At 40.5% G+C, this 21,518-nt stretch overlaps 1 protein-coding gene across 1 annotated transcript in view; it reads left to right on the top strand.

The window, feature by feature from the left end:
* The window catches only part of MYO10 (myosin X), a 300,329-nt gene that overhangs the window by 162,268 nt on the left and 116,543 nt on the right, over positions 1-21,518 (top strand). Inside the window, exons 5-11 of the mRNA XM_012557740.2 lie at positions 5,886-6,020; positions 7,404-7,528; positions 8,034-8,047; positions 8,167-8,251; positions 8,856-8,959; positions 19,760-19,788; positions 20,631-20,690. Of these exons, the coding sequence (XP_012413194.1) occupies positions 5,886-6,020; positions 7,404-7,528; positions 8,034-8,047; positions 8,167-8,251; positions 8,856-8,959; positions 19,760-19,788; positions 20,631-20,690 (552 nt within the window). The remainder of the gene's footprint in view (positions 1-5,885; positions 6,021-7,403; positions 7,529-8,033; positions 8,048-8,166; positions 8,252-8,855; positions 8,960-19,759; positions 19,789-20,630; positions 20,691-21,518) is intronic.

Raw genomic sequence — 21,518 nt, 5'->3', positions numbered from 1 at the left:
TTCTTAATCATATATATGCTGCCTCCTGAAATGGCTGAACATCAACCAATTCTTTTTGGTATGGTGACTGTATTCCTTCCATCTTCTTTTGATGCTTCCTGCATTGTTCAACATTGTCCCCATAGAATCCGTTAATGTTGCAACTCGAGGCTTGAATTTTTTCTTTAGTCTTTCATCTTGTGAAATGCCAATCATGTTTTTCCCTTTTGGTTTTCTAACTCCAGGTCTTTCCACATTTCATTGTAATACTTTACTTTGTCTTCTCAAGTCCCCCTTTCACCTTTTACTTCATCATTTTTTCCATTCACTTTAGCTACTCTACTTTCAAGAGCAAGTTTCAGAGTCTCTTCTAACATCCATTTTGGTCTTTCCTTTATTTCCTGGCTTTGTAGTGACCTTTTGCTTTCTTCATGTGTGATATCCTTGATGCCATCTCACAGCTCATCTGGTCTTCAGTCGTTAGTGTTCAGTCCATCAAATCTATTCTTGAGATAGTCTCTAAGTTCAGGTGGGATATACTGAAGGTCATACTTCGTCTCTCGTGAACTTGTTTTAATTTTCATCAGCTTCAACTTGAACTTGCATATGAGCAGTCGATGGCCTGTTCTGCAGTTGGCCCCTGGCCTTATTCTGACTGATGATATTGAGTTTCTCTATCATCTCTTTCCACAGATGTAATCAATTTGATTCCTGTGTATTCCATCCGGCAAGATCCACATATATAGTCACCATTTATGTTGTTGAATAAAGGTATTTCCAACGAATAGGTCTTTGGTCTTGCAAAATTCTGTCATACAATCTTCCTTGTCATTTCTATCACTGAGGCCATATTTTTCGAGCTACTGTTCCTTCTTTGTTTCCAACTTTGACATTCCAATCACTAGTAGTTATCAATGCATCTTGAGTGCATGTTTGATCAATTTGAGATTGCAGATGTTGGCAAAAATCTTAAATTTCTTCATCTTTGGCATTAGTGGTTGATGTGTACATTTGAATAATAGTTGTATTAACTGGTCTTCCTTCTAGGCATTTGGATTTTATGTTATCACTGACAGTGTTGTACTTCAGGAGAGATCTTGAAATGTTCTTTTTTACAATGAATGTGATGCCATTCCTCTTCAACTGTCATTCCTGGCATAGTAGACCATATGATATGATATGTTAGGAATATATTAGGTGATTCTAATACATAGCCAAGTTGGAAGGCAATTATTGTAGAACACTGTACAAATTTTATTTTTGCTTTTATCTCAGGTTTTACTTACATTTTAAAAAATATGCTTGAGGAAAATATGATAACAGTGAGAAAAAGTAGGACTGGATATTGACATAGGTTGATATCCATGACGGGATAATGACAGTGAGAATCCTGGGGTCTCTTCTCCTTGACTAAGTCTTCGCTGTAGGGTTTGAACAGGTGTCTTATCATGATTAGGAAATAAAAAAACAGTTGTCCTTGCATTGATTCTGACTCATAGTGACTGCACGCGTGTCAGAACAGAACTGTGCTCCATAGGGTTTTCAGTGGCTAATTTTTTGGAAGTAGATCTCCAGGCCTTTCTTCCAATATGCCTCTGGGTGAACTTGAACCCTTCACTTTTCAGTTAGCAGCTGAGCTTGTTAACCATTTGTACCAACCAGGAACTCCTCTCCATGATTTTATACACACACACACATACACACACACACGTATACATATACACACATATATGTATATATGTATGAACTGCACACTTAAAAATGGTTGTTGTTTGTTGCTCTCAAGTTGATTCTGACTCATGGTGACCCCGTATGCATACACACACACACACACGACCCCATATGCATACACACACACACACACACACACACACACACATACATATACACATACATATACACACTTATACACACACACACACACACACACACACACACACACACACATACACACTTATATATGTATATGTGGGGCCCTGGTGGTGAAGTGATTAAGAGCTTAGGCTGCTAACCAAAAGGTTGGCGATTCGAATCCACCCGCTGCTCCTTGGAAACCCTATGGGGCAGTTCTCCTCTGTCCTGTAGGGTTGTTATGAGTTGGAATCGACTCGATGGCAACAGGTTTGGTTTTCTGGTTTTAGTTTTTATATGTCTATATATTGTCATTTTTAAAATGGCAAAATGTGTGTGTGTGTGCGCGCGCGCGCGCACGCGCGTGTGTGGGGTCGCCATGAGTCAGAATCAGCTTGAGGGCAACTAACAACAGCAGCTATGTTTAAGTGTGCAATTCAGTGGCATTAATTACAGTTACAAGGAGCCCTAGTGGCTCAGGGGTTAAGCACTCAGCTGCTAACCCGAAAGGTCGGTGGTTCGAGCCCACCAGTGGCTCTGTGGAAGAAAAGACCTTGTGATCTGCTTCTGTAAAGAATATAGCCTATGAAACCCTATAGGGCTGTTTTACTCTGTGCTATAGGGTCACTATGAGTCGGAATTGACTCGATGGCACCCCACGACAACAATAATTACAGTCAGAATGCGGTGCCCCCATCCCCCCATGCCTGGTTGTATTATGGCTGTGTTCTGTTAGTCAGTAGGCTAATTTCTGTGACAAACAGCCCCATGGGTCAGTGGCATCACACAGGCATGGCTCCCGGCTCCTGTCGTAGGGCACTGTGAGTGGGCGAGGAACTTCATCACTTCCATACAGGCTTCTTTGTTTCGGAGGATGTGCCTCCGCAAGGGACTCTGAGTCCTCACTGGATCCCCTGGACCTGGATGGCAGATGTGGAAGATGGATAGCCCTGAGGACCACAGGAAGGAGTTTTGGCCGCCAGGCACGGAAACGGCGTAGATCTGTCTGCCAGACTCAGTCAAGTTGTTGCTCATTGATTGTGAGCGCGGCTGAAACGTAATCTTCTGTGTGCTGGGGGTGCCGGAGGATAAAGGAGTGGTTTGAGCAACACATAACATTGTTTCTGCCTCATACGTGTTAACTTGTCCCTTTGGTTGTTATTTTTAGTCTTTTTTTTTTTTGAATGATTTAATCATCAATTGCTAGGTAGATGTGTATTTAAAACAAATACGGAGAATTATTTAACTCTCCTCTGAAATGCTTTCTCCCTTGGTTTCGTGGGATTCGTCGAGCGCATTGTCGCTGAATGCCCTTGTGTTCCAGGCACTGGGCTGGGCAGGTACCAGTTGCGCCAGGATGAATGCAAACCCTGGTGTTAGGGAGATTGTGCATGCTGATCATCGAAACGCCATCCAAAGCTGGCCTAACCACAGTGCCCTTATTATTTCAGATAACACAAGGCAGGGCAGTTTCAGGGCTGTGGATTCAGACACTCCTGCTAGACTCTTCTCTGATTGCCTTGGGTTTTAGTTTACGATCTCAAGACAGTTTGTTGTCTGCAGCAAGAGGATCATTTCCGCCTGTTCTCTCTCGTGCATGCGTGTGTTTACTCCCCAGAAGCACTCAGCACACTTGATATTACCTCTCTTTGGCTGCCGTTGTAACACCTGCACATGCCCAACCCTATCGCTGGCAAAGGGGATGGAATTGCTGTGATTCCCCTTGGGGCTATGGCACCCATTCTGGCACGGAGGGTGTCATCCCTGAGTCATTTCCTCTCTTTTATGCCGTGTGCCTAATCACTCACCACATTTTTGGCTGAATTCCTCTTTCATGATAACTTCTGAGATCTCCTTGCTCTCCGCGAAGGCTCTGCCTTGAACTCATGTGTTGCTCATCTCTTTCTCTCTCCCATTTAGCAATTATTAATGTACTACCTTATGATGTTTTGCAGCAGATTTGCCCAATTTCAGAACACCTCTTTAACGTGTTAAAAAAGCAAAGATGTTACTTTGAGGACTAAGTTGCACCTGACCCAAGCCATGGTATTTTCATTTGCCTTGTGTGTATGTGAAACCTGGACAGTGCGTAAGGAAGACTGAAGAATTGATGCTTTTGAATTATGGTGCTGGTGAAGAATGTTGAATATCCCATGGACATTCAGAAGAATGAAAAATCTGTCTTGGAAGAAGTACAGCCAGAATGTTCCTTAGAAGTGAGGATGGTGAAACTTTGTCTCACATAGTTTGGACATGTTGTCAGGAGGAACCAGTCCCCAGAGAAGGATATCATGCTTGGTAAAGTAGAGGGTCAGCAAAAAAGAGGAAGACCCTCAACGAGATGGACTGACACAGTGGCTGCAACAATGGGCTCAAACAGAGCAGTGATTGTGAGGATGGCACAGGACTGGGCAGTGTTTCATTCTGTTGTACACAGTCGCTATGAGTCAGAAAGGACACGTTAGCACCTAACAACACCTTGTGATAATGGAGTCCCTGGGTCAGAAAATGGTTAAATGTGGTTCAGACCTACCCAGAGGCACCTCGGAAGACAGACCTGACAGTCTGCTCCAGAAAGGTCACAGCCTTGAAAACTCTGTGGAGCAGTGTTCTACTCTGCACGCATGGGGTTGCCATGAGTTGGAATCGCCTTCACGGCAATTAACAACAACAAAATCTGTGATATTGTTTGTGTTGCCATACTGTTACTTATCCCTTTGATTTTCTTCTTGCCTGTCTTGTAAGCTCCTTGCCTCTTTTTTTGCCCACCCTGTTCTCCCTACAGTACTGAGCCTGGTGCCTTATACAAGTTAAAGTCTCACTGTTTATGAAGTAGATGGAGTTTCTCCTTCTAAGTATCTCTCATCTCCGTACTTTCCATCTCCTGGTTATACTTGTCCAGGACCTGGTCACCATATACCTAGGTTAGAGCAATAGCTGATCTCTCCCTGAGGGCCCCTCAGTTGATATAAGATATTACCTCTGGAGCTCCGGTCTTCACAGCTGACCTGGATGAGGTCACTCTTTGCTTAGTCTCTACTGCATTTGTGTCTGAGCCGTCCAACTCAATTCTTTAGCCCATCTTTCCCCATCTCGCCTAATATTGGTCCAGTTGATGTAACCAGTCATTGGTCTCTTGCTCCAATACGCATCCTCTCCAGCTTATCTGGCCTCTGTGTTTTCACTCATTGTCCCCTTATGCAGAGTCTGTCCCTTTACCCAGAATCCTTCCTTTCCTCTTTGCCCGACTGATGCTTATCAGTCCTTTAAGGTGTAACTCACACCCTGTTGACTTCTCTATCGTTGCTCTCCTCTGCTCTGGAGGTTTTGGGAACCAGACAGACTTAGAGTTAAATTCCATCTTGGACACTTGGCTGCTGTCTCCCTTGTACTTGTATTGTGACACCAAAATGATTTAGTGTGGGTCACGTACCTGCAGTTTCCTTCCTTTGTCCCTTCAGTAATATTTACCACTACCTGCTACTACCTGTTGCCATCGAGTCGATTCTGATTCATAGTGACCCTATAGGACAGAGTAGAACTGTGCCATAGGGTTTCCAAGGAGTGGCTGGTAGATTTGAACTGCCAATCTATTGGTTAGCAGCCAAACATTTAACCACTGGGCCAGAGGTAATATTTAGGTTTTGTTTTTTTTTTTTCATATTTACCTGTTTTAAGTTTCCCAGAAAGTTACGATTAATGTGCTTATTCATTTAGCAAGTATTTGCTGAGTGCCTGTGCTGAGTCAGCCACTGTTTATGTTTATATGCATGAACGGAAAACAAACGTACCTTCCATGAAATGCACCCTCCATCTTACCCCCTTTGGGTTAATGGAAGTCTTTCTGTTGACCTCATATGCTGACAGAGACATGAATCATACCGGAAACAGAGTGACCAGCAATAGAACAGACTTATCCTGCCCTTTCTCTCAGCTCTTTTGAAACATTTCGATTTCTTTGAGGAATTGGAGTGGTATTGACTAAGCTGATTTTTTTTTTTTTTTTTTTTTAATTCTGCTTAGATGCACAAACATTCGCATTTTGTCTTTTCCAGCGGTGAAAGTGGGGCCGGTAAAACCGAAAGCACTAAGTTGATCCTCAAGTTTTTATCAGTCATCAGTCAGCAGTCTTTGGAATTGTCCTTAAAGGAGAAGACATCGTGTGTTGAACAAGCTATTCTTGAAAGCAGGTATTTATCTTTTTTTTTTTAATTTCTAACCAATATAATTCACTTTCTCCATGATCTGGCGTATTTAAGGAGGAGTTCAGATTAGTCAGTCTCTTTTCTTTTTTTCTTGACTCCTCGTTTACAATAAAATGTCCCGAGATGCACATAGCAATTTCTGATAACCTCAGCCACATGCCCTCTGGTTGAAGATGCTCCGGAGCCTCTGTCCTTGGGCCAGGCTTGAGCTGAAGATCAAGTGATGCCAAGGAATAGTCTGTAACCTCCTTCTTACCTGAGAGCCCTCAACCCCAGCTTCACGAGGTTGTAAAGGGCCTGGATTAGATAAGGGAAGAGTATTGAAGTTTCTGGAAAAGAATGAAGTTGATGAGCTCTGTGGAGGCTTTCTGATCGGGAGAAATTTCACCTGCTAACCACTTGTACAAGAGGGCTTAACAAGGAGATGAACAAGGCCCCCTTCTTCAGCTGTTTGGAGGCTCAGAGCAGCAGAAGGGAAACTGATAATGACATTTTTATAGCCTCTCATTGGCGGAAGACCAATGATACGTTCTATGGCAGTGAGCCTCAGAACTTTGAGAGAGGGCTGTGTGGTGAGGTATCATCTGAAGTTTTATTTCAAATATGTGATTGCCTGATATCTGATTTGTGCCTTATAAGATTTTAGAACTGATAGGAACTTGAGAGATCCTATTATTTAGAGGTTAGTCCAGGGTTCTGCAAACTAAGGCCTGCTACCCAAATCCTGCAGCCTATTTTTTTAGATAAAACTTTATTGGAACACAGCCATGCTAGTTTGTTCACATGTTGTTTATGGCTGCTTTCAAGCTACAGTGGCAGAGTTGAGTAGTTGCAACAAAGGCCACAAAGCCGGAACTATTTGCTGTCTGGTCCTTTATAAAAAAATTTTGCCAAGTTCTAATCTAGTCTTACCCCATTTTACAATTGGAGAAGACCCAAAGAAGTTAAATGGCTTGCCCCAAAGGCGTACAATGAATTGGTGAAATTTCTAGAACTTTTTCACTTTTTAGAGTATAAGCGAGTAGGGGTGTTTTCTGTGCAATTCCTGGCTTGGATGTATAAACCCAAGCTAATTTGCACCAGGGTGAGCCATTGTGGTCTCCTTAATGCTGCTTAGCATTCTTTGGCAGGACAACTTGGCAGGACAACGTGCCGTAAGATCCTCACTCATTCAAAATGGATATGCATTAAAAACCCATTTCAGCAAGTATTTTGAAAATCTGTCACATCTGAAAATACACAGTTCCCATAGGTCTTAGTGGTTTCAGAGTTCTCTTGCAATGGCCTATCTTGCCGTTTGTGAGAAGCGCTTGCTGTTTTTCTGTCTACGCTAATTAATACTCTTTGCTCTTTTCTGCTCTCCCACAGCCCCATCATGGAAGCTTTCGGCAATGCCAAGACGGTGTACAATAGCAACTCCAGTCGCTTTGGGAAATTTATTCAGCTGAACATCTGCCAGAAGGGAAATATTCAGGGCGGGAGAATTGTAGATTGTATCCTGTTTGGTTTGGTTTTTGTCGATGGCCTTTGGCTCCATATGTGCTCTTGCTAATCATAAAAATAAGACAGAAAAAGAACACAAAACATTTTTTTCTCTGGTTCTATGTAGTGATTGCTCTGATATTAGTGTGCCTGCCCTGTGAATTATTCCATGACCTAAAGAACAAATTTCCTTTTGGAAATCTCTAATATCATGTCCATAATCCAAAAAATTGGATTCATTGCCGAACATCAGATCACACAACATGTATGGTTCGAAGTCCATTCTGTTAAACCATTTGGCCCCTGATAGGGTTCCAGCATGTGTCATGTTTGGAACTGGATTTAGATGAAATAGCCTGTGTTTAGTTAGCTTGTCTTTTGGCACCTGAAGTCTCAGTGTCAAGAGGTACAGGGAGCTGTAATGATTTGGATGTGCAAAAATAGAAAATTGCAGACAAATTGAGCGTGTCGTGTCCTTGTTTTGTTCCTTGACTTGCCATTGCTTTTCACCTGAAGATTTATTAGAAAAAGTAAGTAAACATGATTTAATTTACATTTTCTTCCCTGTCATCAGTTTTTAGAAATTATTGGTTTGTGCTAATTAAGCCGAGGAAACGTCTCTGAGTGTAAATGTGATTTATCTTCACAGAACCGAGTAGTAAGGCAGAATCCTGGGGAAAGGAATTATCACATATTCTATGCACTGCTGGCAGGGCTAGGAGATGAAGAAAGAGGTGAGTGGGCTAACAGCGGAGAAACACATGTGAGGAACTCGTTGACCGTTTAGCAAAAACACTGATTAGGAGAAGACTGTCTTTTGGACGTGATACTCCATCAGTTGAAGTGAGATGTGTCTTATGAGAGTACTAAAATACAGTCCATTTTAGAATCAAGTCATTAGACAGAGAATCACCAATAGAGAAATCTTGAATGTTTTGTTTGTTTGCTTTTGGAGTTCTTGGTACATTTCTGATTTAAAAGGTATTTATGAAGCATATAAAATGAATGGCAACTGGTGTTAACTTTAAGCCATGCAGAAGTAAAGCTAATTTCTAAACATTTGATTTGTAGAAGAAGACAATAAAACTGTATTCACAAGAATTACTTTTTTTTCAGTGGTTATTTTCCACCATCCCATTTAGTTTGATTTTAAATTCTTTATGTTTTCTTCAGATTATGATTAAAAGGGAATGCTTTTATCTTAATTAAGGACAGTAAGGGGTATAGAATGATTTATGTACTCTTTCTTTTTTCAAATCACCAAGTGAAAACTCTTTGGATTTTGTCTTACCTTGGGCTGCTGAGTGTCAATGTTACCCTTTTTTTTCTGTTTTATAGAAGAGTTTTATTTATCTATGCCAGAAAACTACCACTACTTGAATCAGTCTGGATGTACAGAAGACAAGACAATCAATGACCACGAATCCTTTAAGGAAGTTATTGTAAGTTACTTTCTTATCTTCCTCCTCTTGGGAGTGGCAGATTTCACTTTGTGTTTCAAAAAAAATTGTCAAAATAAAAACAGAAGTAATTACATTTGCACCAGTGTGTGGGAACAGGTAGTTCCTTCTTGTTCTTCGTAAAGAACCGTCAGGCTGGAATGGAATTCAAGGAATCTTCTTTGTTACAGAGACATTTTGGTGTCTGTGTCACTCAAGAGAGATAGGTGGTTTACTTGGAACAGCATCTTAAGAGTGTTACCTTCCCCTTCCAAAATAAATAAAACAATCCTAGGCTTCACACTGGAGCAAGCAGATCCTCCATTATTCTGAGCTTACGATTACGATTACTTTTAAAAGAGGATTTCATGGCTAAAAACAAATTCATCAGCCATTGGACCAGGTGGCCATTAGGATCTCATCCAGCTTTCATAGCCTAATTCTGATAAGAAATTCTAATCACATGATTAAAAAATAGCCATCTTAAGATTTGCAGCGTGGAGATGGCATGATCTTTCTCAGTTGTTGAATAAAACAAGGACTTTGTTACAAGGTGACCCCCTTTAAGAAACCTGGTCATCTAGCATTATAAATAGCCCAGCTGATTGAGTCTGACCAGCAGATTTCATCACCGTGAACTCAATTCCTTTGCCGTAGTCATGACTAGAAGAATTGGATACAGTAGATATAGAATTGAGTCATCATCATCCTCACCATCATAAAGGCAGATAACATGTATTAAGCACTTACTATCTGAACTTTACATGGAATACCTCTCTGTTGCTCATAACAACCCTGAGCTATGGTTTTCCCCATCGTCAGACTTTTAGAGAGTTTGCTGACCAGCCTGACTTTACACTTACCTGGTAGTGCTGGTATCCACATTGCAGTCTAACTCCAAAACCCAGACTGTTAACTATGAGGCAAGTACTACCTCTTTGCTGCACACCCTGGAGTTTTCTTTCTAGCGTGTTGCCGAGAACAGCTCTCCGTTTGGTATTCCCTTCTGCTCTTCCAGATCGTTCATAACAATGTCTTATGGAATAACATCAAAGTGCTTTTTAATGGACATAAATTGCACATCATTTCCATGTGTATGATGTAGGTAGCCACATGTTGAAGATGAAATGAAAAACAGAGTAGGCTATAATTTCATGTTTGTCTTCCCCTCGACCTCCCTTTTAAAAGATGGCAATCTGCCCTTTATAAAGCAGAGGGGTTCTCTCACTATCTGTCATTTCTTCAAGCTGTTAATAAAAGGTCCCCTGCCAACAGCACCTTTTGGTGTGTCCTCCAGGAAGTATGCGATTAAGCCCTGCAAATTGCATCTTATGAAGTGGTTTCTAAGAATTTTAAATTATCCTTCCAGTTTGTTTTATAATTTATTTTTTGTTGTGGTTGTTGAGAATAGACACAGCAGAACATACACCAATGGTTTCTACAGGTGCGATTCAGTGACATTTGTTGACCATTCTCATCCTCCTTTTCTGAGTTTTTCCTCCCCCGTTAACATAAACTCACTGCCCCCTAAGTTTCCTAATTAATCTTTCCAGTTACTGTTGTCAGTTTGATCCCATATAGATAGATCTTGAAACAACACAGTGTTCAAGGCAGACATTGGCTAGTTAAGCCAAACTTTTGTTTGGTTTTAAGAAGACTTCAAGGGATAAGTTTGGTTTCAGGTTTAAAGATTATCTCAGGGCAATAGTTTCAGGGGTTCATCCAGCCTCCATGGTTCCCGAATATCTGGATTCCATGAGAAATTGAAATTCTGTCCTGCATTTTCTCTCTTTTGATCAAGATTCTTCTATAGAATCAGTACTGGTAGCTGGCCACCATCCAGCTCTGGTCTCATGGCAAAGGAGGCAGTTGTTCATGGAGGCAATTAGCCACACATTTCCATTTCTTACTCCTGTTGGTGACTCTCCTTCTTCCTCTGTTGCTCCAGGCAATTAGGGGCCAATTGTTGTGCCTTGGATGGCTACTTGTGAGCTTTTACCACCCCAGGCACTACACAATGAGCTAGGAGATAGAACAGAAGCACTAAACACAGTATTAGGCCAATTAACGGAGATGTCCCGTGAACCTATGACCCTAAACCTCCAAACCAAGAAACCAAATCCGGTGAGGTGTTTGCTTGTACATAGCAACCTCAGCAGCTGCTCTTTTTTGTTGTTGTTGTAAATGTATCTATCACGCAACTTTTGCCAGTTCAATTTTTTAGAGGTGTAAAACTTGCAGCAGTTACAGTAATTGGCTGTGCTATTCTACCCTTAATCAGCGCAATGTTTCCATCGCTATGAGTCGGAATCGACTCGACAGCAATGGGTTTTTGTTTTGTTTTTTTTTAAAGCAAAAGTCAGTGCAGTAACCCCTCTTCCTTTTCCCCTCCCTCTTATCCTCCCCAATTTGGTTATGGTCTAGACTTCTCTCAAGGAGCCCTGGTGGTGCAGTGGTTAAGCACTCAGCTACTAACTGAAAGGTCAGTGGTTCAAAACCACTAGCCAGTCTGAGGGAGAAGGATGTGGCAGTCTGCTTCCATAAAGATTGACAGCCTTCGCAGCCCTGTGTGGCTGTTCTCCTGTGTGCTCCAGGATCGCTATGAGTCAAAATCGGCTCAGTGTCAGTGGGGAAAAAAGAGTTCCCTCACTACTCAGACTTTCTCCCTTCACAATTTATTATTGTCTTTGCTGAAAAGATCATGTGGTAGAATAAATATGGAAACTCATCTGTGATGAGTTGGAAAAAAGACTAGTCTCAGGATTTGTCTTGTTACTTGCTTAAAGCTAAAGAACAGTGCTTTTTGAGAAAAGGACTTTGCTCATGGTGGCACTCCTTAATGAGCCAGTCCTAGTTCCACTTGACTAATCCACCAGTTAGCTCACTGACCACTAGGGTGCGCATGGCAGCAAGGATTCCTTTTCTTGGAAGCGATGGAAGAAATTACTCTGCTGGGGTTACTCTTTTCTCTCCAATTCGAAACTTACTAGCTACAAGTAACCTTTTGAAGTTTGACCTATTTTCAGTGAAGGCTAGTTGCTTTTTTCAGGTGGCAGGGATGGGGGGAATAATATATTTTGGCATTTGAAATTTGGTCTTATTACTAAAGAATATATCATCTAGTAAAAAGGAAAAATTTATATGTGAAATTGTTATAATAAATGTGTACAAACTTATATACTATTTGTAGATCCTTAAATATTTATTTTGCAATTACGTATTTGTTTTGATATTGGCCCACCAGAAATTTTGATTAAAACCTAGCTGTTGTTTATTAAAATCAGGAACGTGATATTTTTGCTGTTATTATTTAATCTTACTCTGGTGGCGCAGTGGTTAAGAGCTACGGCTGCTAACTGAAGGGTCGGCAGTTCGAATCTACCAGCTGCTCCTTGGAAACCCTATGGGGCAGTTCTACTCTGTCCTCTAGGGTTGCTGTGAGTTGGAATAGACTCGATGGCAGCGGGTTTGGTTTTTGGTTTCTGGAAGTTCTAAGCAATGCAGTAAGACAGAAACAAAAATAACATGCAAGTTTTCAGAAAGAAGGAAGAAAAATATTCTTTACTGTAAAAACTAAGATTGTTTCTCCCCAAACCAGTCAGGATCATGAACTGAGAAATAGCTTAAATAACTTATGTTATATCTGTAAAATAAGATCTATTGGCAGCAAGCAAAAAACATGCTGAAGTGTATTTAATAATATGGAAAAAATTGAGAAAGGCAGGATGTTGTTGTGTGCCCTCGAGTTAATTCCGACTCATAGAGACCCTATATTACAGAGTAGAACTGTCCCCATAGGATTTTCTTGGCTATAATTTCTACTGACGCAGATTGCTGGGCCTTTTCTGCTTCAGAGCTGCTGAATGTGTTCCAACCATCCACCTTTTGGTTGGCAGCAGGGCACTTAACCATTGCACTACCAGGCCTCCTTAAGGCAGGATAGTACTATGTAAGCCTCCAGTTTTGTTTTATGTGTGCGTGCAGACAAAAGATTGGAAGAAAAAAAATACCAGAAATGTTATCTTGTATGACAGAATTATAGGAGGATTTTGTTTTATTCTTTATCATTCTCTCTACACTATAATTTTTTTACAATGACCATGTGGACTTTATGATCATACTCATATGGCATAGGAATATAACCATTATAAAGGTATCATTATCAATACCAGCCAACCCATCTTACTGCCTCATTCAGCCCTCTGCAGCCAGCGGTAACACAGAGATCCTCATTCTTTTTTTTTTTTTAATTGTACTTTAGATAAAGGTTTACAGAACAAATTTTTCTCATTAAACAGTACACATACTGTTTTATGACAGTGGTTAACAACCCCATGACATGTCAATGCTGTCTCTTCTCAGCCTTGGGTTCCGTATTACCAGCTTTCCTGTCCCCTCCTCCCTTCCAGTCCTTGTCTCTGGACTGGTGTGCCCCTTTAGTCTCATTTTGTTTTATGGGGCTGTCTAATCTTTGGCTGAATGATGAACCTCAGGAGTGACTTCATTACTGAGCTTAAAGGGTATCTGGGGGCCATACTCTCAGAATTTCTCCAATTTCTGTCAGGCCAGTAAGTCTGGTCTTTTTTCGTGAGTTAGAATTTTGTTCTACATTTTTCTCCAGCTCTGTCCAGGACCCAGAGATCCTCATTCTGATCTCTTCTGACTCGAGTTGGTTTCATACATTCACAGATGTTTGAGTACCCGGCACCGTTCTAGGCCTTTGGAGACAGCAGTGAACAGTCAGACATAACCCCTGCATTCTCCTGGGGAAATGAAACCAACTGGAACAGATTATACTGTTCATTCCATTTGTCTCAGCATTTCCTTCCAAAATCAAACACCGTTTAAATTTATGTCTTCATACTTTAATGCTATGATGCTCCATTTCTCAGAAGTTGTGGAATCGGAAGGAAGGGAAGGGACCACATTCTTTTGGAGCTCCAGGGTAATTTCTTCTCAGAAAGTGTTAAACTGTTAATGGAGAGAAATGATTTCTGTGAATTATGTATGAAAATGTCACTTCTGGTATACCTTTTTAGCTACTAGAAAAAAAAATCGTTTTTTTCTCAGCTCTTAACAATGTACTCTGTCACTGGAACATTTTAAAAATTCTGCTAATCTCATTGAGAATTTGCTCATCAGTAGGTCTTTTATGGGCATTTTAAATTCATAATTGGCAGAAACTAACATTAATACAAATAACTGCCTATGAGAGATTTTGGGCAGTTTTAGGGGAGGCCTGTTTTTTCCAGGGTCAGAGGCAGTAAACCTTGTTGCCATCAGGTCGATTCTGACTCATGGCAACCGTATGGGATAGAGTAGAACTGCCCCACAGGATTTCCAAGGCTGTGAATCTTTACAGAAGCAGACTGCCTCATCTTTCTCCCATGGAGTGGCTGGTGGGTTCCAATCACCGACCTTTCGGTTAGCAGCTGAGTGCTTAACTGCTGCACCACCAGTACTCCTCTAGAGGCAGTAAACTATGCTCAATTCCATAGTCATTTTTAAATACATCCCTCCAAGTTGCACTATAAATAGTTTGGTCAGGATGAAAAGCTATTTTGAATCAATAGTAATGACTGATTTATTTTGTTGTCTGCATTTGACCCACCTGGCTGGTGGCTGATGAAAGGTATGCCAGGTAACAGGAGTCTTCGATGAGTGACAGTCTATTCATTCTCTTACTCCACAAATATTGAGTGTTTACAGTATGCCTGGCTGTGGACTGGGGCTGAGCTTACAGTCCTAGGAGCTTGAACCCACTTCTGACTACATGGATGTTCCTGGGTTTGCACATGGGTTTTCTGTTTGTTGGTTTACAAACAATTTATTAGTTTTTAATTATAAAATAGAGGGAAGCAACAAGGACAGTGCCTGTGGCCCCTTGGTGGCAAGTCTTCCAGTCTATGCATGTTTATAAATGCCCTTTTTTACAACCCCAGGATCGCACGGTACACATAACCTTTTTGGAACATTCTAACAGCTGCAGAGTATACTAGAAAACCACGTGGAATGTTTTCAGCAAAATGCCCATTTACAGTGTAAGGTTCCTTGCAATTAGTTTTTTAGCTCCCTTGTGCAAAATCACTGCACCCAAAGTGACTGGTGGCTCCTACTACCCGTTTATGTGAACTTCTAACATGTTAGTAGCTATAAACTCTTTAGAGAATGGCCTTTCTCAGATGTGTGCAGTGGCCGTGAGCTTAACCTAGGCTCTTTTCTGCACACCCTCAGGCTGCCTGTGGCACCTGGACATTGGCTGTGGCTGAAGGCCCCCCACGTATACCCGTGGGTTTTTAATGACATGCCTATGTGTATGTATGAGCCAATTCATTCATCATGAGTCAGATTTTATTGAGATTTAAAGGACTTGCCTTGTACTTTAGTTTTGCCAAACTTGGAAACATCAGTCATTTTTAGTTGAAAACCTGGAGGATAAGCATATTTTATATTATTATAACAGTACATAATATAACATAACCTAATGTTATATATGTAATATAAATATATCAAATTACTTATTGTTTGTAATTTCCTGTGCTCAGAATAGCCTCCCCTTCGTCCATTTCAGGAGGATAAGCATATTTTATATTATTATAACAGTACGTAATATAATATAACCTAACATTACATCGCATTACATATGTAATATAAATATATCAGATTACTTACCGTTTGTGATTTCCTGTGCCCAGAATAGCCTCCCCTTCCTCCATTTCAGCCACACGAGATGTTCAAGATTCATCAGAGGTCCCTTTCCCTTGTCCAGCTGCACCTCCCTGCCCCACACCTGACTGTCTGAGACCCTGATTGGAGGTACCACCTCCCTGCCCCACGCCTGACTGTCTGAGACCCTGACTGGATGTATACCACCTCCCTGCCCCACACCTGACTGTCTGAGACCCTGACTGGATGTATACCACCTCCCTGCCCCACACCTGACTGTCTGAGACCCTGACTGGATGTATACCACGTACCTTTTGGCAGTTGTTGTTAGCTGCTGTCAAGTTGGCCCCTGACTGATGGAGACCCCATGCACAATGAGATCGAATGGTCATGGTTCATAGGGCTTTCACTGGCTGATTGTTAGAAATAGATAGCCAGGTCTTTCTTCCTAGTCCATCTTAGTCTGGAAGCTCCCCTGACACCTGTTCAGCATCATAGCAGCATACTAACCTCCACTGGCAGACAGGTGGTGGCTCTGCATGGGGTGGATTGACTGAAATCAAACCTGGGTCTCCCGCATGGAAGACAAAAATGCTACCACTGAGCCACCGCTGCCCCCACCTGCGCTCCTGGGCAGTAGAATACCTTAAATTTGCACCTCTACCTGGTGGTGTAGTGGTTAAGAGTTGGGCTACTAACCAAAAGGTCAGCAGTTCGAATCCGCCAGGTGCTCCTTAGAAACCCTATCGTGCAGTTCTACTGTGTCCTATAGAGTTGCTATGAGACGGAATCGACTCCATGGCAACGGGTTTGGTTTTTATTTGTTTCTAGTGTGACGAGCTTAGCTTAACTTCCTTTGCTTTTTGACAATTGAGACTATATCCCATGTTTGTCACCAACCATACACACATTCTCAAACACCTATTTTATATGGGTTTAATACTTCTATTGGAAACGTGTACAACTTGGTGCCAGTTTTATAACTAAATTGCTGTTTAGTGTTTGTGAGCTAGACTGAGACTTTCCCAGTGTTTTCAGTCTGAAGTCATATTACTGAGAAAGTGAAATAATTATAATAAGCCTCGAAGTGGGTACTCTCGCCAGAGGGGTGACAATTGCTTAGTAAAAAGACAGTAAGTAGGAACACAAAGACACAATGAGTGGAGGGCCTGGCTGTTTTAGCACACACACCCACAGTGGTGGTGATAATTAGTTGCAGTTATTAAATTACTCCCTTGGTATAATTAATGCAGTTACCACTGATCATCGTACTCCCAGCTAGTTAACTAATTCACTTGGCATTAAACTTGAAAATAAAGAAGTCATAAATTTATTAATATAGTAAGCACATTTATTTGTGTACTTTCATATCTTCTCCATATATCTTTTATGTATTTTAAGGAACTATACCTAGAATTTTTTTGTGGGACGTTGATCTTTTCATTTGATATTTAAATTTTTCTGCTACTGTAAACTTCCTTTTAAACATCTTTTTTCATTTTAGTATTTTACAAAGACCAGGTAGATGACAGTGAAGAGTTTCATTTCTGTAATCATTTTGAGGTTAGAAAAATGTTATAAATTAGTTTTGAATATGTCTTGTAATATATGAGGAAAACTTTAATTATAGGAAGGAGAAACATCAGGCTCTGCAATATAATTACTTCCTGTGCATAGGGTGTAGTTACTTAATTATTTTGCTGATGTTTAATTTGGTCTTTAACACCGTTTTAAAAATCTAGAGAGTAAGAAATTATTCTGCATTTTCTAACCATATTTCTTTGTTTTTAGCATTTAGAATAAGTCACTGATAAATATTTTTTAATTTGAATAATTATTTTCTTTGTAGGCATTTCTTTTTCATTGAAAAACTGTTGACTAATATTGTTTCTTAGTCTTTCCATCAATTTCTTTGTGTACCTATGAAATGATAGTCTTTCCACACCTTTGATTAAATGATTCATGGTCTTTTAATTGTTTATAATCAACTTTATTTAGACATAATGTACATATAATAAAATATTCCCGTTTAAAGTGTGGATTTCTATGCGTTTTGAATTTATGCACCCGTGTAACTACAAACATAATCAAGATACAGGACGTCTCCACACCCTAAAAGTTCTTTTGTGCCCCTTCCTAGACCATTCTGGCCACCCCACCCAGTGTGTGGCCCTAGGAGACCACTGATAAGTATTGTAGTCACTGTAGTATAAAGGAGCCCTGGTGGCGCAGTGGTTAAGCGCTTGGCTGCTAACCGTAAGGCTGGCGGTTGGAACCCACCAGTAGCTCTGTGGGAGGAGGATGTGACAGTCTGCTTCCATCAGGTCACAGCCTTGGAAAGCCTTTGGGACAGCTCTACTCTGTCCTGCAGGGTCGCTGTGAGTCAGAATCGACTCAACGACAGTGGGTTTGGTTTGGTCACTATAGTATAGATCTGTCTTTTCTGAAGTTTCATGTACGTAGAATCATACAGTATGACCTCTTCTGTGTCCAGCTTCTTTCTGTCATCCATGTTGCATGTATCATCTCCACTCCCTTTTTATTGTGAGTAGTATGTCATTGAATGTACAGCAATTTATCCGTTCACCCTGGATGGTTCCATTTTTCATTGTAAAAATATTGCCAGGAGCATTAAAAACATGACAGAACATAGTGTGCATAAGCTTACCACCACTAACAGTATTACCAGTTTTTCAAATTTTCTTTTCAACTTTCATATGCATTCTAATTTATAAAAAATAATTATAGTTACAAAAATATAATTTTATATTTTTTACATAAGTTTATCATAAATACAGAGCCCTGGTGGCGCAGTGGTTAAGAGCTTGTCTGCCAGCAAAAAGGTCAGCAGTTCGAATCTACCAGCTGCTCCTTGGAAACCCTATGGGGTAGTTCTGTTCTGTCCTATAGGGTCGCTATGAGTTGGAATCGACTTGACGGCAATGGATTTTTTTATCGTAAAAATGATTTTCTATATGTTGTTGTTGTTGTTAGTTGCCATCAAGTCATTTCTGACTCATGGCGACCCCATGTGTGCAGAGTAGAACTACCCCATAGGGTTTTTGAGACTGTGACTTTTTAGAAGCAGATGGCCAGGCCAGTCTTCCAGGGCACCTCAGAGTGGGTTCGAACCGCTGACCTTTCAGCTGTTAGTCAAGGGCTTAACCATTTGTGCCACTCAGGGACTCCTGTTTCTATATATTATTCTATATTATTATTTGCTTTAAAAAGAATGCAGTATTCTAACAGGTTTATTTACTATGTTTAACTTACCCAGTTGCAGGATAAAATTTTTTTTCTTTCTCTTTTTAAGATAGCACTGCAGTGAATATTTTATAAATATAGTAAATATTTTATAAATAAAGTAGTTTTTTTTCTGCTTTTGAGATTTTTCTTGGGACAAATGCCCAATATAGACGTTAAATTCATTGTCATGGAATCAATTCAGACTCACGGTGACCCTATATTGACGTTATTGGAGATTAAATTGAAGACTTCTGTTTTCCATTTGTGTCCTTAGAAAGCAATAGAGTTGGGTGGATAATACGTTTCTAGACTTTGAGTTTGGTGGGCTGGCTTCGAATCTTTGAATCTTGGTGTAACTCTGAAACTCTGAGAACATTGTTTAATCTTTCTGAACATTCGTGGTCTTTTTTTCCAGATACTAAAATTATAAGATATTTTTCTTATGTGGCCTAGCACAATGCCATCACATAATCATGTTGGTTTCCAAAATGATTATACTAATTTATAGTACCAGCAACCAGTGCATAACTGTACCCATTTCACCAATTTTTCGGTTTTTCATTCAGAAATTTTTTTGCTGCATTAGGATTAGTGAACTCAAATTTACTCTAATTTGTACATCTTTGGGGAAAACATTTCTTGTGGACTTCCATTTCCTCCTATAAAAAGTGCCTATTTTGATTCTTTTCCCATGTGTCTTTAAGTATGGCTATTAGCCCTTCCCCTGTAATTTTTGTAAAAATGTTTTCCTGTCTGTTGTTCACCATTTTTTTTCTGACTTTGTTGTTGTCTCCTTATAAGAAATTAAACTTTTCACATATTAAAGTTGCCAGTTGTTTCCTCTTAGGATTTCTGTTGCTGCAAAGCCCCTTGTGGTTTCCTTCTTCCCAGGCTCCTATGATCATTGCGGAGTCCTGGTGGTACAGTGGTTAACAGCTCGGCTGCTCACCAAAAGGTCAGCAGTTCAAATCCACCGGCCGCTCCTTGGAAACTATGGGGTAGCTCTACTCTGTCCTATAGGGTCGCTATGAGTTGGAACCAACTCAACAGCACCTAACAACAACAATGGTCAACGTGGTGATTTGGGACCTGCATTCTCTTTGTAGCACGTTTTCATCAGGATTACCAACAATTCTGTCCTCGGTGGTTTGGCCATTCAGCTTTTTTTCCTCACAAGAATGTGGCTCCTCAATCACAGTAGAAAATAAGCAAATCTTATGTATCATTCAGAAAACACCTGGCTTGAGTTGTTTAGATACTTGTCATGTTTATTTTTATTTTCCTCCAAACTTTAATATGTTGACTTCCTTTTCTACCCAGAGGAGAGGCACACAGGCCAAGATAAGAACTTAAAACTCCTTTTGGGAAATTAAAAATGGAGATGTGATGAATGTCTGGGAAGACAGGTCCAGATCTATTCGGATTTTCTATCAGTAACTTTTGTAAAAGGAATGAAAGACGCTCTGATCTCCAGAGTTTCTGTTAAAAAAAACACAAACACTTTGTCGTCAAGTCAGTTCTGACTCATAGTGACCCTATAGGACAGAGTAGAATGGCCTCATAGGGTTTCCAAGGAGTTGCTGATGGATTTGAATGTTTAACCCACCTACCTGGGACCACTGAGACAAGGCCCAAAGTTTTATACTAGACGAGTCTTGTGAAGTATTTTTCCCCTAACCCCAACACTCATAGTGACTCATAGCAACCCTGTAGGACAGAGCAGAACTGCCGCATAGCATTTCCTACGCTGTAATCTTTACAGGAGCAGATCCCCACATTTTCTCTACAGAGCTGGTGGTGAGCTCTCACAGGTGACCTTTCAGTTAGCAGCTGAGTGATTAACCATTGCACCACCAAGGCTCCTTAGGGTCGCTATGGTCCAGAATTGACTGAACAACACACAACGACCTTCTCCCAACGTTGTTATGTGTGAAGAAAATAATTAAATGTTTCATTATGCTTTGATATCTGTAGATTAAAATATTTGTCTCTATTATTACTGTGACTCCCTAAGTAATTCTTCATGGTGTATAAATAGGAGACTTGTACATAAGGTAGGTATTTATTTTTATTCCATTTTCTAGGTTATTGTTGAGCATCCTACAATTCTTTATTAGTATTTCTTTTCTTTTATATATGGCATCCCTGGGTGGTACAAGCGGTTAACCTACTTGACTGCAAACCGAAAGGTTGGAGGTTCGAGTCCACCCAGAAGTACCTTGGAAGAAAGGCCTGGGGATCTCTTTCTGAAAAATCAGACATTGAAAACCCTGTGGAGCACGGTTCTACTCTGACACACGTGGGGTCTCCATGAGTCAGAGTCCACTTGACAACAACTGTTTTTTGTTTTGTTTTATGTGTACCTGTGTAAATGCTTTTTTTAAAAATGAATCATTATGTATCTGTTTCTTAGGTTCTTACCTCTAGACCAACACCTAATAATTCTATTGAGTAATGAGCAGTTTTCATTTTCTTTAGTGTGAACAGGCAACGTTAAAAAATGAAATGCACAGCAGTCCAGGGACAAGGGCCAGAAGGCAGAAGGGGGCAAGAAAGCTGGTGATAGGGAACCCAAGGTTGAGTAAGGATAGTGTTGATGTGTTGTGAGGTTGTTAACTATTGTCATAGGGCAACATGTGTACTAACTGTT

This window comes from Trichechus manatus, unplaced genomic scaffold (assembly GCF_000243295.1).
Source record: "Trichechus manatus latirostris isolate Lorelei unplaced genomic scaffold, TriManLat1.0 scaffold00116, whole genome shotgun sequence".
Taxonomy (NCBI): domain Eukaryota; kingdom Metazoa; phylum Chordata; class Mammalia; order Sirenia; family Trichechidae; genus Trichechus; species Trichechus manatus.
The sequence above is the reverse complement of the archived record's forward strand: the minus strand, read 5'-3'. Positions and strand labels throughout refer to the sequence as shown.